Source organism: Athene noctua, chromosome 4, assembly GCF_965140245.1.
Source record: "Athene noctua chromosome 4, bAthNoc1.hap1.1, whole genome shotgun sequence".
NCBI lineage: Eukaryota > Metazoa > Chordata > Aves > Strigiformes > Strigidae > Athene > Athene noctua.
The window spans coordinates 16273683-16288941 of record NC_134040.1 but is presented as its reverse complement, the minus strand read 5'-3'; the positions used below and the strand labels follow the sequence as shown (position 1 = coordinate 16288941).

The 15259-nt window shown below is 36.4% G+C and overlaps 1 protein-coding gene across 2 annotated transcripts in view; it reads left to right on the top strand.

The window, feature by feature from the left end:
- Positions 1-12794, top strand: part of BOD1L1 (biorientation of chromosomes in cell division 1 like 1) — a 37505-nt gene extending 24711 nt beyond the window's left edge. Inside the window, exons 16-25 of one of the 2 annotated variants that reach the window (XM_074904536.1) lie at positions 522-621; positions 1581-1648; positions 2952-3027; positions 3108-3142; positions 5056-5101; positions 7463-7497; positions 7607-7688; positions 8135-8288; positions 10019-10162; positions 11314-12794. In XM_074904536.1, the coding sequence (XP_074760637.1) occupies positions 522-621; positions 1581-1648; positions 2952-3027; positions 3108-3142; positions 5056-5101; positions 7463-7497; positions 7607-7688; positions 8135-8288; positions 10019-10162; positions 11314-11422 (849 nt within the window). In that variant the 3' untranslated portion in view covers positions 11423-12794. Of the gene's footprint in view, positions 1-521; positions 622-1580; positions 1649-2951; positions 3028-3107; positions 3143-5055; positions 5102-7462; positions 7498-7606; positions 7689-8088; positions 8289-10018; positions 10163-11313 lie in introns of those variants that run through there. The other variant, XR_012633535.1, reaches the window with a different exon arrangement.
- The last annotated feature ends 2465 nt before the right edge of the window (positions 12795-15259 follow it).

Here is a 15259-nt window from a genome sequence, read left to right as displayed (position 1 = left end):
GAATGATACTTTCAAAGGGGAGACAAATAAGAATTAAAAAAAAGGCAGTGGTCCGTGTTGTTGCACACAGCACCTGAATCTGTTTGAGTTGTGGTGGACCAATTTGCACAATAGTTAGGAGCTTGTGCTAGCATGGAGCATTGCAGGATCCCAGCTGTCCAGTCAGTTCAGCATCTTCATGGTCATACTGATCTGAGATCTGCAAGAGGATATTGGACTTTACCCAAGTTCTGGGTTTGCACTGATCCCTTCCTTCTAAGTCAAAACCAGGAAATTAGGATGAAATAGACGTTCCTTTTAAGAGTACATAGTCCCAAATATTCCGTACTCTTAAAAGGAATATCTCACCCATTTATTTTGATTAAAGCTTCTCAGCATCAGTTTTTAAGAAATGTTACAAAATCTTAATGGATAAAATAACTACTCATGTATTGGGGTGTGGATTTTTTTTTTAGTATGAGTAACTGACAGTTACATTTGTAATAAGATGCTCCTTTCTTTGTTGTTTCAAAATAATGTAGGAACTTACTTCAGGCGATACAGCAGAGGTGTCCAAAGAAATTGATGTAAAGCATACGCCTCCTAAGCATACGCCTCCTAAAAGTACTGTGGAAGAAAAAGGTAATGAAACTACCTATTCTGGGCAATTTTCTGAACCTATACTGAATGCTAATATCATTTGAATGATTTTGAACAAAGTTATGAACTTGATCCCAGCAAATACTTGGATATATTCTCTAGTTGCTCTGTGTTCTGTTACTACTATCAAATACTGCATTACTCCTAGTTCTTCTAGCAGCAAGAGCAGATTGATGTTTCTGCTGTGCTGTCACCCATCCACTCCAGTATTACTTCAGTATGTACCTCGGGTAGGAAATCTAACTGCAGATAAAATAGGTGGATAAGGGAATAGCATGATCAGGGTATGTGACAAGAACTCCTAACTGACTACAAATAAAAGGTGTCCTTCCCTGAAAAAAACTGACATAACCACCTCAAAATCAGTCTTGTTTGTTTCTGTAGAGAAACTAACCAGAAAAGAGAGTGCAACTTGCATAATCGTAGTTGACTTACTAATTGCACTAAAATAAGTAATAAAAGATGGTGTGTCCACAGTGTTAATATTGGCTTTGGTGTAACCTCAGTCTGTCTTTTGGTGAACAGTGTATCTTCCCTAATGTGAGTTTGACCTATTAGTAGTTTCGTCTCTCCAGGGAGCATGTTGACAAGTCTGAAAATGTTCTGCAGTGAGCTTGTATCCTCAGCTTCCTGTTTCATGGAATGTGGAAGGAAACTGAATAGTGGCTTGTATTTATCATACCATTTTACAGTGGGTCATATTCTTCAGCTTTTGTTTTTACCTTAAATTAGAAGACCTGTCTAACTCATCTAGTGTCAGGGAAACATTTTGGCAGACCAATATATTCTTGTAAGGCGAATAGTTTCTGATGGATTTTCTGGGGAATTTTGGGCAACAGAATGAATTAATGCTTTTAGTGCTGGCTTGTACGGGGTTTTTTTGCCTAATAAAACAAAGGTGTACAGTTTCTTTTTTTTTTTTTCCCCCTGTATGTGTGAAGATGAATTTACCATCGAACAGGAAATGTCTGAAAAGCACAGTCTAGAATCAAGTGAAAATTCTCCAGAGGTGAGTGGTCTTATACTAACTTAATTAACTGAGATAATGCAGATTCACACTGAAAATAAGTACTTTCTATTTTGTTGACAGCAGTATTAAAACCTTGACTTCACCAATGCAGAAATAGCTGTGAAAAATTATGTTTGGTACTGTAAAGTACCAAAGACTCATGCAGTTCTGTATCACAAAGTATAAGCTCACAGACCGTAAGACATCAGTGGCTGATTATTGAAGTAGAAGTAACTCCCTCCCTACATTTAATAGTACTTATATATTGAATAGAAAGTAATTCTATAGAGTTGTATAGAAATCATGTTTTCCAAAAACCTCGTAACTGAAGTGTAGACAGTTTAGTCGCTAGCTTATAAAAATATCACCAAACAATTTTTAAATTCTTTGTTGTCTCTTAGGCATATATTTCTGTTTTTCTACAGTGGTGGTTGTAAACAATGTCTGAACCCTAGAGATTTAAAATTGTTGCTGACCCCTCAAAATGGACACAGTTCTCATAAAGACATTGGATTTCATCATTTGCTGCTTTTGCCTCTAATTTGGAAGTGGAATAAATTTAAAGAATAAATTGTTATTTTTGTTCACTCAAGGCTTCAGTCACTGAGATCCATTGTGGAGGGAGACATCGCTAGATTTCAGTAAATGCTGAACTGAGGCACTTGACTTTCTCCTATTTGCAAGGAAAGAAGGTTTATTATTGGGGATTTTGTGATCTGAGTTTGGGGATCTTTGTGATCTGAACATCTAAACATATTCATTACTTAAAGTTCTCTTTCAAAGCTTAAACTTCAAAGTAAGGGCTTTTCTATATAGAGAATGTCACCAATCTGTATATTGAGATAACTAGGATATTGACTGTTTAATAGTATTTGCTCAACTATTACAAGATGTAGCCTGTGCTATATGGCACTGGGAAAAAGGGCTTAGAGGATCCAAAGTTTGGAGTTCTTGTAAGACTGAAAAGGTGTGGTAGGATATACAGGGTAAGCCAGCAGTATTTGTGAGACCAAGTTGTTGAGGGGAAGGGGGCAGAAGGCACTGTGTTCTCAGGCTTGCTTTGTGCCTGAGGCCAGCCACTGAGAATTTTGTATAATTGGGTGTTGCCTTGTTTCTTTTCATCTATATCAATGGATTTCATAACAGGCAGTGTCTCTTCCTATGAAATATGCCTCATCTGTATTTTTAAACTGATGAGCACTACTTCTGCCACTATCACATTATAAAATTAGCAGCAGTCTTTGTATTATATTGCTCAAATGCTAAATGTAACTAAAATATTTTTGTCCTTTACTTTTAATAGGAAAATCAGCCTGTAATAGTGAAGCGGAAAAGGGGAAGGCCTCGTAAATATCCTCTTGAAGCTGTACAACCTGGTGGTAAGTAGTTCGTAATACCTGTGTGGAAAACCAAGGAAAATACTGACATTCAAGTTCTGAATTCATATTTCTTCCCTCAGGTGGGGAGTCAAAAGCTGATATGAGCACTGGGAATGTAAGTGCCTTTATTTTGTTTGGGTGCATTTAAACACAGTAATTCAAAAGCCATTTATCTGTTTAACCATTAAGAGTATTTCAGAAACATCTTACAGAAAACTTGATGATTGATTTCAGTCTAAGTGAACAAAAAATATTAATAGTATCTCCCAATACAACTGAACTTTGTAAGTAAAATATACTATTAAGTCAGAACACTGCCAATAACCTAACAGGATCAAACGTAATACAACATACTTAATACAAAGCTGTGTTACACTGGCTAGCAATATACTTGTACACAAGATGAAATTATGATTGTGTGAACATGTGTCTTTTTTAATTTATGCTGAGAGTGATTTTGTCCTGAAGATCAGTGGTGACTTTGTTTTGAGAACTTAAGATTTTTTTTCTCTACTGAACCTGTCATAATAATAGCTCATAGTAACTCTTAATATCTGTAAAATAAATTGTGTAATGCAGTTCTATGTATTGTAAATAGAAAATGCATTTCATTCAAAAGGTAGAGACATGCAGGTTAGTAACTTAAGAGCTCATGAAACATACATCTGTCTTTTAAAGCTCAGCTGTATCTTAATTCCATAACCCCTGTGAAGTACATTCACCGTTAAGAAAGCATTCTGTTGGGAGGGTTTCTGCAATGCAGTTGGGTTACAGCACAGGGTAGTAATGGATCAGGCGTATTTGTGAAGTACAACTAGTTGGATTTATTTTGGTAGAAGGCTCCTTTTCTGGGAATTCATGTATGTCAGAATCAATGTTACCACATAGAAAAGAGGTGATTTTAAAAACAAAACTCATGGTTTTTGCCTGCTTGTCTGGTGAGACACTAGCTGGCATCAGTGTTGGAAGTCTTGGGAATTTACCTAGGCTGTAGGTGGCAGGAGTTCTCATCCCTGCTTGTTCTGTTCCCACAGTGTTTCAGGCAGCCCTTTGAGTCCTGTCCCTTCTATAGGTCTGGTAGAGTTTTGTTTCAAAATTCCTAATCTTTCCTAATTATTTTTTTTTTCCCCATATTAATTTAATGAAAAGTAATTTGAACTGGTGTGGGTTTTGGTGTTTGACTTTTTTGGTTTGTTTTTCGGGGTTCTTTTGTTGCGTTTTTTGGGGGGGGTTTTTTGTCAAATAAGAATTAAAACTGATTTTAAAATCCCCTTCAGAAATAGATATACCTTGGCACCTTCAGTACTGGAACAGAATCATCTTGTTCTAGTTCAACTATTTTAAAGGTTTTGTACCTTTACCTGATTGGTGTGTCAGCCAATTTACAAGCAGGCTTCAGAAGAAGCCAATATCTGCCCTTCATCTGAGATAATGGTCTCTAAGGTGAGATGATATCTTTGCATGACAGTTTCCCCTAGGATGCTTTGAGAACATGTTGCTACTTCAAAGGATGCGTACACATCCTAGTGTAGTCGTTCAGTAATGAAAGCAACTGGGTTTTTTGAACAATCATCATAGGAGGTTATGTAGTTATACATAGGTCTCTCTATATTCTGAGTAAATACAAAATTCTGGGGGTTTATAATTCTGCAAATCTGTATGTGTCATTACATAAAGAGACTACACTAAACTTTTTTAATAATTAATTTTTCAGAAACATACTCAACTGAAACTGCTTTTAACTTTGTGTCTCTTATTGCGATTACTTTCAATCAAGTTACTGGATGTGCTATGATTTATTTTGTTTATGGGCTGACTTGACTCATTTCAAATATCATAAATGGAAAAAACACATGCTACTGTTAAGAAACTTGGTTACAAGCTTTCTGTATGCTCATTGGAATATTCATGTTTCCTACATTTGCAGATATGTTCTGCTGTGAATGGGAGCAAGTTTCTGTATTTGTAATACAATCCTGGATTTTTCTATTTTCTTTTAAGTAAAAAATAAACACTTTTTTTTTTCAGTTGCAGTTTCCTGTCTTTGCAAATAGAGGAAAAACACCTCAAACAGGTAAGGAAATTATGTCTGCTTTAACAAATAAAACAAAAGATGGAATAAATAAAAGAGGGTTTTCAAGAAAATCACATGGATTCTTCCTAAACATCATCCCTGGCAGTCAGTATTATCAACGTGTGAAAACATCTGAATAAACAGAACAGTGAAGACTTGTCCTTAATTCCTAGGGAGGAGTTTTTTACTCAAAAAAAGAGTAACTTGATAACTTATTTCAAAGATGGAGCAGCACTGCTAAGTGCTGAATAATGAATTGCAGAATATACCAAATAATTAGGTTGTGTGGATAGGCACATGGCAGAGCTTCAAAGGCAGGTAGGTACACCATCAAATTGGTTCTTAGTGAGTCTTTTCCATTTCTGCTTATTTTCTTTCATACAGTGACTATCAATCACATTTACTACATTAACTGTTTTAAAATACATGTAGGGAAAAAATGAAATTTTGTTCATTTAATTGGATTATCTGTGGATATGTGTCTAAAGAGCTTAGTGGTAGCTTGAGGGGGATATTTCTTTCCCCTCTCACAACTATTGTAATATCTTTAGGTGATGATTGCTTAACTTAGAAATGTACTTTTAGTGCTTCAAACTAAAGTCAAATAAAGTGAGATACTTTCTATTTCTCTTTCCTATTCAAACAGCTGTGATTTGTAACAGGTCAAGCTTCGGTGAATTTTAGAGGGTGTAGTTAATTTTTTGGATGTATGGAGTCTGCTTGGAACTGCACTGGTGTTTAAATGTGTCTTTTTAATTATGACCATTCATAAAGTAGACTTGAAAATCCATTCTGGAAGCAGATGAACCTGAAAGGCAGGTTAAAAAATGGTTTGTAAACAAATACAAACATTGATGCAACAAATCCAAGAAAATAAGTCTTCAAAACAAATCTTCTGGAGTTTCCAGAAGCTTAGGTTTCTACAGAGATATTAATCTGGCTGCACTGCACATATGGACTATTTCCTATTTTCTCTGCATTGGTTGAAATGTCAGCTTTAATCCGTATGCTTCAGAATTGTCTCTGAAGAGTTAGCTGGTCATGTGGTACTTGGTTTCTATCAAGTGTAAAGAGAACAGACAAGAATGCAGGAAAGGTATAAAAGTGCATTCTGGTTTGCTTTTTATTCAAAAAGGGACAGACATCTGACCCTGCACTTAAAGCTTAATTTAGTTTGTTAAGTAACATTTCATTTTCTCATTCAAGGCTGTTGATGTCACAGTGATATTAGGAAGAGTGTATAAAGTGGATGAAATATCCTGTTAAACTTTTCATCGTATGTTAGCATTCATGTGAGAAAAAGGGTTGAAAAACCTCTGGCAGTGAAAAGAAAACAAAGTAGAATCCCTCTCTGCAGTTCACTTATTCTGGTAATTTTTAGGTGTTCTGCACAAGGGTTTGAGATAGGGACAGACTCGTGTTGTGGTTTAAGCCCAGCTGGCAGCTCAGTACCATGTGGCTGATTGCTCACTCCTGTCCTGCCCCCCCCACCCCAGTGCAGGAGGGAGGAGAATCAGAAGAAAAAGGTAGAAACTCATGGGTTGTGATAAGGACAGTTTAACAGGACAACACAAGGAGAGAAGTAATAATAAAAGAATATATAAAGCAAGTGATGCACAATGCAATTGCTCACCACCTTGAACCTGATGCTCAGACCATTCCCAAGCCATGATCCCTCCTTCCCTCAGCCAGCTCCCCCAGTTACATGCTGAGCATGATGTCATATGGTATCAAATAGCCCCTTGGCTAGTTCGGGTCAGCTGTCCTGGCTGTACCCCCTCTCCGCTTCTTGTGAAAATTAACTACCCCAGCTGAACCGACAACCTGTGTATAGAGTGGGAAGCAGAGAGTTTCTTTTCAGTGGGCACAACTCATGCAGTTAAGAGATGCCCAGTTTCTGAAGGCAGCATCCTCCCATAACACTGACATATTCTTGAAGACTTTCAGATTTGAATTGAACGTGATCTTGAGCAGTATGATCGAATCAATTAATTTAGCTGTGCTTTGAACAGGAGGTTGGACTAGATGACCTCCAGCAGTCCCTTCCAAGCTAAATTTTTCTGTCATTCTGTAATTGGTTGACAGTAGTTAAAAGGGATAAGTAACTTTCGCTTTTTCATTAAAACAAAACAGCATACGCTCACTCATATAAAGCCTTACTACTTACAAAAAAAAAAATCATTATCGCAGTCTCTGTGTATAACAAAATACAACAAAGCTATATTCTATATTAGAGACTTTAAATGTTTTCTGAGCTTCTGTGATGTTTATGCAGAGTTGACAGAGTTTGAAAGAGCTCCTTTTTAAACTGATAAGCAAAAAATTTTAAATGCAGGATTTTGTTCTTTCCTTTCTTTTTAGGTATAGACATATCTAATAAGAAAGAAACAACAAATGTAAGTGCAACCATTTTAATTTGTAAGTTTATATGCAGTATCTAATGAAAAATGTCTGTCTTCTATTTAAATTAAATTGTTCTTGCCTTACTTACTTCCATTTTTTCAGGAAGATGAAGCTGAGAAAGAAATGATTGTGCGTAAAAGGGGAAGAAAGCCCAGGCGTTCTCTGGTTCAGTCAGAGGAAACTGGTAAAAACATGCAACTGTGCTACTTCTAACAGAATGAGAAGATATTACTGTGCATTTCTCTTTACTAATAGCAATGAGATAAGCTGTATTCAATTTTCCTTTCTTGAAGGAAAATCATTGAGTTACAGCTAGTGTAAATATTATGTAAATACGTGTAAATTGCTGTAATCTCATGTCAGAATTGCTACATCCCAGATGCTTCTATAAAGCCTCATGAATTTTCTATGAATTCTGGCTATGAGCTGCATAAGTAAACTATGGTGAATGTGTTAGCAAGATTAAGTCAAACAAGTGTGAATTAAAAATGTTGAGGCATAAAGGAAATGGAAAATTACTTACTTAAAATGGGATTTGTGAATAGAATATCTTTTCTAAACTAAGTGTCCATATCCTTTTGGAGGGCTTTTGGAAAATTATAGCACATGTGTAAAATTTTACATGGACAGAAACATTGGAGCCAGAAAGAAAACGTCGGAAATTAACGTCTTCTGAAGATGAACTAAAAGAGCAGGAAGAAGGTGAGGAAGAAGATGGCGAAGATGATGATGAATCACATTCTGGGGCCACAACTAGATCAGCCACAAGATTAGAGGCTCAAAGGTAACTGTGTAGAAACACCAACAGCAGGGTTTTTTCTCCATTGTTCTCAGTTGTGGAGTTTGTTCATGGTTTTTTGTTGCTTGTGTTCATTTTTCTTTGGTTTTTTTTGGGGGGGGGCGTTCTAAAGTGATGGGAGCTTTCCAAATAATTTTGGTTCTGATTCCAGTACCACTTTTCTAGGGATGAAGAATCAAAAGGGGAGGTGAGGAAACTGTTAGGGTCTCGAAAAACATATGTCAAGAGGTGAGAATTGATCCTGTTGGCAGCCTTCATCCTAGTGATGTCTTGGAAGTTGGGTCTAAGGGCACTTAGTTCTGACAGGTAAAAAAGAACCTCTGACTTGACTGTGCAGTTTGCCATTTGGTATTTGGAGCTGGAACAGGGTGAAAATGTAATTTTCCATGTCCCTTTCTTTTTCCAAATATTATCCAAGTTAAATACATGAATCTGCAGCACTGGAAGATTTCATTTCTCGTATGGTGATCTGCAAGCTCAGAAAGCAATCTTACTGCAAAAGACTAGTGGTAGCAAGAGTTCTGTTTTCAAGATGTTCTTCATCTCCCTTAGCATGTCTGCCTTTTTGAGGACAAACAGAATTATAGCAGAGCTCATATTTCTGACTTTGTTGTGGAAACAAAGAAAGGTATCAGCTTTGGGAAGTTTTAATTTATGTTGCTGCCTTCCAAAACAGAATTGGAGTCCAGGCTTTGTTTTTATGTTCATGGTAAGATTTCTGTGATTTCACTGGATTTACTTCATTCCTGAGGATATCATACTATATGTTAGTTTTGGGGGCTTATTTTGAAGCACTATTCATATGCTCTTGAATTCATCATTTCAGAGCTGAATGAGAAAGTAGTTATGTAGTCTTGATTTAAATACAAACTGTGAAGTTTTACCACTACTACTTTGCAAATAATAGCTTTGTTTGGGTAAAGGCAGAGGGACTTTCTTCAGTCTCACATAACTGTTAACTCTAAAATTGTAGTAAAAGCTTAGATACTAGTGTTTTCATTTTGATTGCTTGTGGAAACATCTACTTTTTTATTTATAGATAGGTGTGTGTGTTTTGTCTGAGATTTCCAGTTCTATCTTTCTAGTTCTGACTGTAACAAAGCATCTCTATCTTAAGGTGCTGCAAACAGTCTGCATTTTATAGGTAGCATTTGGGAATAATTCTGTGAAAGGTGCTGCTTCTTCATCTGCAGCATTTTTAGATTACCAGCTTTTCTAAGTAACCTGTTTACTAAACTGAAGTTAATCGCCAGTAACCAGTTTTTCATGTTTCTGAACTGGTAGATACTGAAGCCATTAGGAGGTGGTTTTTTGTTGGTTTTTTTGGTTTTTTGTTTTTTACACTAGATAAGCAAATTAACTTTGCAGCCTGTTTGCCTTTGCTGCTTTTGTTTTTCTGCTGGTAGTATTTTTTTAAACACAGACACATATGTACCAGCATCACTGCAGATTTCTAACTAGGATTTTTATTCAGTTAAATATTGTCAGTAAAATAGCCTTTTGATTCTACCTTTGATACGAAAATACCCAACTTGGCATTGCAGTTTTTGTGTTGAAGCATGTAAATGTTTTTTTTCACTGTTTCTTTTGGCAACTGTGATTTCCTTGTTGCAAATACTGTGCAGTCTTAATTTTCTGCACTTGGAATGCAAGAAGAAAGTGACTTGCTAAAAGTATTTTGTTATATATACATTCATCATTCTTTTGTATTACAGAAAGCAGCCCAGCAAGCCAAACACACGTGCAACTTCTAAAGGCAGCAGTCCAAGTTCACTTTCTCCTAGAAAACGACAGAACCTAGCAGCGAAGAAAAGATCTCCAAGTGATACAAAAATTAATAAATCTCCTCCATTGACACAGTAAGTATTAAAAGTTGAATCCACTTCTATTATTTGTTTTGGAAGCCACTACATTGATTCTTTCCTCATATGTAATATGCTGTTTCAAAACCTGAACAGCAGTCTAGTTTTGCTGTGTTCTGTTGTGATATATGAAAGCTTTTAAAGGATTTTCTTCTGTTTATGTTTTTTTCTTTTTCGCCCTTCCTTTAACATTTGGAAGACTAGAATTTTTTTCTTTCTGTCCTCAAACCTCTTGGGAGAATCTGCAGTATTTTAACTTTAGCTGGAATAAGGCAGTTGTGATTCAGGTTAAAGTAACATATGATGACATGATTCTAATGCTTCAAAGTTCTATCTAAGATCAGCCAATTAAGGAGAAGAAACTCTGAGAGTCCTTATATCAAGTTTCAAAAATATTTCTCCTTCCCTCCTTCCCTGGTACACTTCTTAAAGCTGAGATCACAGTGTCAAATCCCAAGGGAATAATAAACATGGTGTACAGTTGCTATTCATCTTGCAGTTTACTTGTAAAATGGGTTATATGCCAAATATATTTAGTTGTCATCCACTATGAAATGTGGCAATGTCTTCAAACTGAACCTCAAGAACATGTGTATCATGCACTGATCAGCTGTCACTGTTCACATGATGTTAATTGCTTCACATGGTTATGAATGGCCAAGAGTTTAAGCCACACTTACAATTAATGTGGTGGACTTACATGTGGATGCTTAAATCAAGATAGGAGTACATGAAGTCTGCCTTTTACTCCCTCTTGTGTATGTGGGACTTAAGCCACTATTGCTGCTATTCTGTCTTTGTGAGACAGGGTACAAGATAATGTCCATTCTATTCTGTTATAATCCACAAGTCTTTCCAAAAGAGATGAGGAGGAAGGAGGAGAGCTCTAGCCCCAAATTCTGCATCTGGAGCACTCTCCAACAGAAAGAACTAGTACCTTGCTAAGATGTGATGGGAGCGTGCAAGGTCTCCCTGTGGTCTGTGCTGGTATATAATGTTTTAATAGTAAGTTTTTAAGTAATATATCCTGGTAATTCATCAGAGATGGACAGTTAAGTTCCATCTTCTAAACAGGATTATGCCTGACCACCCTTTTTGTTTTACAGGTCCTACCATTGTAAAAAATAATTATTGATAATGCTTTTCAGGTTAAAGGTGCAGTCTACCAAACGTAAAAGGGAAGACAGCCCAACAGTGGTACGGAGAAAAGGCCAGCAGAAAACAGAGGAGACACCAGTAAAGAAAGCAAAACGATAATCTCTACCAGCTAGTACTGTTCATGGAAGAGTCAAAAGAAAAAAAAAAAACAAACATCTGTGCTTCTATTTTTTTTAAAGCAAAGGGATTTGCACGTGCTTGTTTCAGAGCTCTAAGTTAATCAATGCAGTACTTTTAAGTTACATTTTAAACAGCTTTATGAACTATTGTTTATACAGAATATTATGTACATTTATTTCAGATGAAAAATAAGTTTACTTTGTATCTGAATGAAAAACAAAGTAGTTATATATTTTATCACTGACTTGGAAAGTTGGGGTTTCCCAATGTGACATGCTAATGCAGATGCTTCCAACCCATGAGGCACCCCTGGGCCTACTAATACACTTTGTATATAAACTTGTAAAAATAGGTTGTATTTTACTCTGTGTATGAATCTAATCAATTATGGACATTTTATTTATTATATGGAAAGCATTGGTCTGTAAACTTTAGTATATACCTTAGGTTTTTTTAATTATATATTTTACATTCTATGCAGATGTTGGTAGGAAACTTCCCCTCTGCTCCCCCAGGGCTTTCTAAAACCTGAAGTTCTCTAAAATACGCTCAGACAGTTGGTAAAGTATTTTTCTCGCATGCATGAAAGTAGTTTAGCATAGTGAAAGGCACTTGGCTCCTTTCTGTTCACATTTGTGACAAAGTATAAAGTTTAAAATGTAATCTTACTAGATTATATTTTCACTTGTGAATTTACTACCAACCTCAAGAAATAAATAGTATTAGGTTAGATTTATTCGCAGTCAGCCAACACTACCCTGAAATGAAACAGTTTTATTTTGCCACTAAACACCTGTTCTTTCAGTATTTGTCTTTTTCAGCAAAGAGGGACCCATTGAAATCAAATGTCACTTCTCCTAATTATAGAGTTTCAGCATTTTACATTATGTTTTATACACAGGTATTAAAAATAGAACCTGGTATTATTGCCAGAATCTTTTTTTAATGTATATTAACTCTGGTAAGAGCAAATGTTCAAGTGAAGTTGTATATAAAGTTAAACTTTTCTTATGATCAAATGTGTCTCTTGTTATCATGTGATGAGTTGCCAAACAATCTGAGATTATTTTAAGTGTTTTGTTGATATTCTGGTTTATAATTAAAAAGGATTCTGGGGGGTTGGAATTTTACTTTTTTTCTTTTTTTCTCTTTCTTTTGTGAGGTTTTTTTTTTGAACTTGTTGTAAGGCAGATGTTTCTGTCAGATATTCTGCTTGGTTTCTTACTGAGATTTTTATATAAAAATTATAAAATGTTTGCCAAAAATCTGAGTTGCTATATTTCATTATCCTTTAATTGTATTGTTGTGTAACTTATTTTTACAAATGTATTTGGTTGGAGCCATATCTATAAGCTTTCCCCTATTAGTATCTTCAAAATGTTTACAGGTGCTTATGTTTTAAGTATATAAATAATAGCGAAAGGACCTAGCCATTTCCTGGGCTTAGTGCACTATAAAAGCAGGTGCACACAAAATTTTGTTTCCTACGCAAACCAGAGTCTAGAAAACATCTGTGCTTTGAAAATTAGCTCCTTTTGATTTCTACCTTAACTCTGCTGCCATACAAATGCTTACCTTTCTAACATACTGCTGAGGTACACCTGTACGTTATTGACACTAATGTTTATGCACTTCTTCATATGCAGTTGTAAGATGTTGAATTTTTTTTTTCCTTTTCCCTTTTGCCCCCTGCTGTATGCACAGACCAAAATTGTATATTTTTTTTATCAGCCTTTGTTCTGTAAGGTTAAACAAGCTGAACTGTTTGTTCTTCAATCAGTGCTTTCTAGATTTTTGATCATATTTTGGAGTCCTTCCGTGCATGTGTTCTGGTTTTGTTTCCTTACACCTGAATTCAATAGTGAGATTGCTCAGGAGGCTCCTAAGAAAGCCCTCATGGCACTGTACGTTATTATGATTTATTCTTCTCTTTCTCTGCTGGTAGTACCTCTCCTGCCATGGTACAGTTTATATTTGCTAATTTCACAGGCGTATCTCTTCTGATGGGTGATAATGACTGACTAAGCTCCTACTCCTAATAGGTGTCAGATCCTCTGGGCTGGCTGCTGTCTAATCATCTCACTAGAGATCAGTGACAATCTCGGGGTTAACCTGGTTAGAAGGTCTTCTACTGTCTTTCCCCTTAGTGGGTAACACTTAGTAGGAAAATCTTTTTGACCGTGGAATTGTATCTAATTGTTCATTAAATTATTTCATAATATGTGAAGACATGGAAGTATTTTCCACACAGAGAACAACTTTTTCTTAAAGGCGGGGACAGGGAGGGAAGTACTAATTCCACAAGCTATTTTAACTTAATGCGCACTGCACTCACTGCACGAGGTTATGAGAATAGCATCTTCTTGTTCCTTTTCAAGAATATAGACATTTCTGCCAGGCCACATCACTGTCAATCCATGTTTGGAATTGTTTTTTCTTTGTTTAGTAGTTTCAAGTGCCTGTCATCTAAATTGCTATTGTACTTTACAGGTACAGTAGTGGTCTGCTGTGTTTAAGCATAACTTGGGCACCGAATGTTCACAGTTTCCAAGTTTTGCATATACTCTGTCTCCCAGAGCCCTTGCTGAGCACAAGGAAGGAGGGGGGCAAAGGTTTTCCCTTCGGTACAGCAGGAGACACATCCATCCTGTTTAGAAGTTAGGCTTGTAGTCCAGCTTGAGCCTGGGCCTATGTATAAAGCAGTTATACTTTCCTACCCTGTGAAAATTTAGAGCATTTGGGATAAAAAATACTGTTCTGCATTGTGATGAAACAATGTCCTGAAAGTGTTTTATGGAGAGATTTGCTCAAGGCAGTTTGTTGCCACCTTTAGTGCAAGAACATGGTTACCCTGCAGTCCAAATTTCTAAATAGCTTGGGTTTTTTGTTTTTTTGGTTTTTTTTTCTCTATGCTATAGTGGCTGTTTTTTCTTACAGTTCCTTCTCTTGGAACTTCTTCATTTCTCTGACTATCAAAATACTGAGTGAACCAGAGATATTCTAGTGGAAGATGGTGTTCAAGTCCCCCCACTGAGTTTTACAGAACTGCCTGTGTTAACCAGCTGACTATTGGCTAGTTGTCAGTATCTCTTCATATTTTCTAGTGCATTCTATTTAAAGGTTATTTACATCTCTTTACTGTCTTCAACCTAAAATACCATGGGGTTATGTACTATCTGGATTTTAAATCTCACAAATAGATTTTTGTTTCATTGATATTTTTTGTGGTGGTGTTTTTTTAAACCCACTGAAGAGTCATCAGTAAAAGTTCATTTGCAGTTTTCATTTTTTGGTGGGGTCTGGCAAGCTTGTGACTCTTGCAACTGGTAAAATTTCCCTCTAGAACCTGATCCAAAGTCAGTAGGTGCGCTCTGCAGCTGGGGCAAAGTTTTTGCTGATGCTGGCAGATTTCTGAATGCCTGTTTTCTCTTCCAGCAGCTTCTCTGGTAACACATCTACTTCTCGGTTGTATTTTTTTTTTTTTCAGTCTGTGACATCCATCCCAGATACACACATCCTCTGTTTCTTCCTTCTCAGCGTATGTTCAGAGAGTATCACGTGTACAGTACAACCTCTGGCCCTGATCATTCAGAAGCTGCATACTGTCCTGAGCTGCCTTCATCTGTCCAGAAACTCAGTAAAAGTTTGTCCTCTAAAACTTGGCAACCAAAAGCAGCAAATGCTCCTGGTCATGGTGATTATCAACAGATGTCCACTATGATTCAAGTCCAATACAGGCTTAGGTGTCAACACTAAAAGTGGTCAAAGTCTGATACCTACCTACATCAAGTTCTGCATTGGGAAAAGATTGTTTGT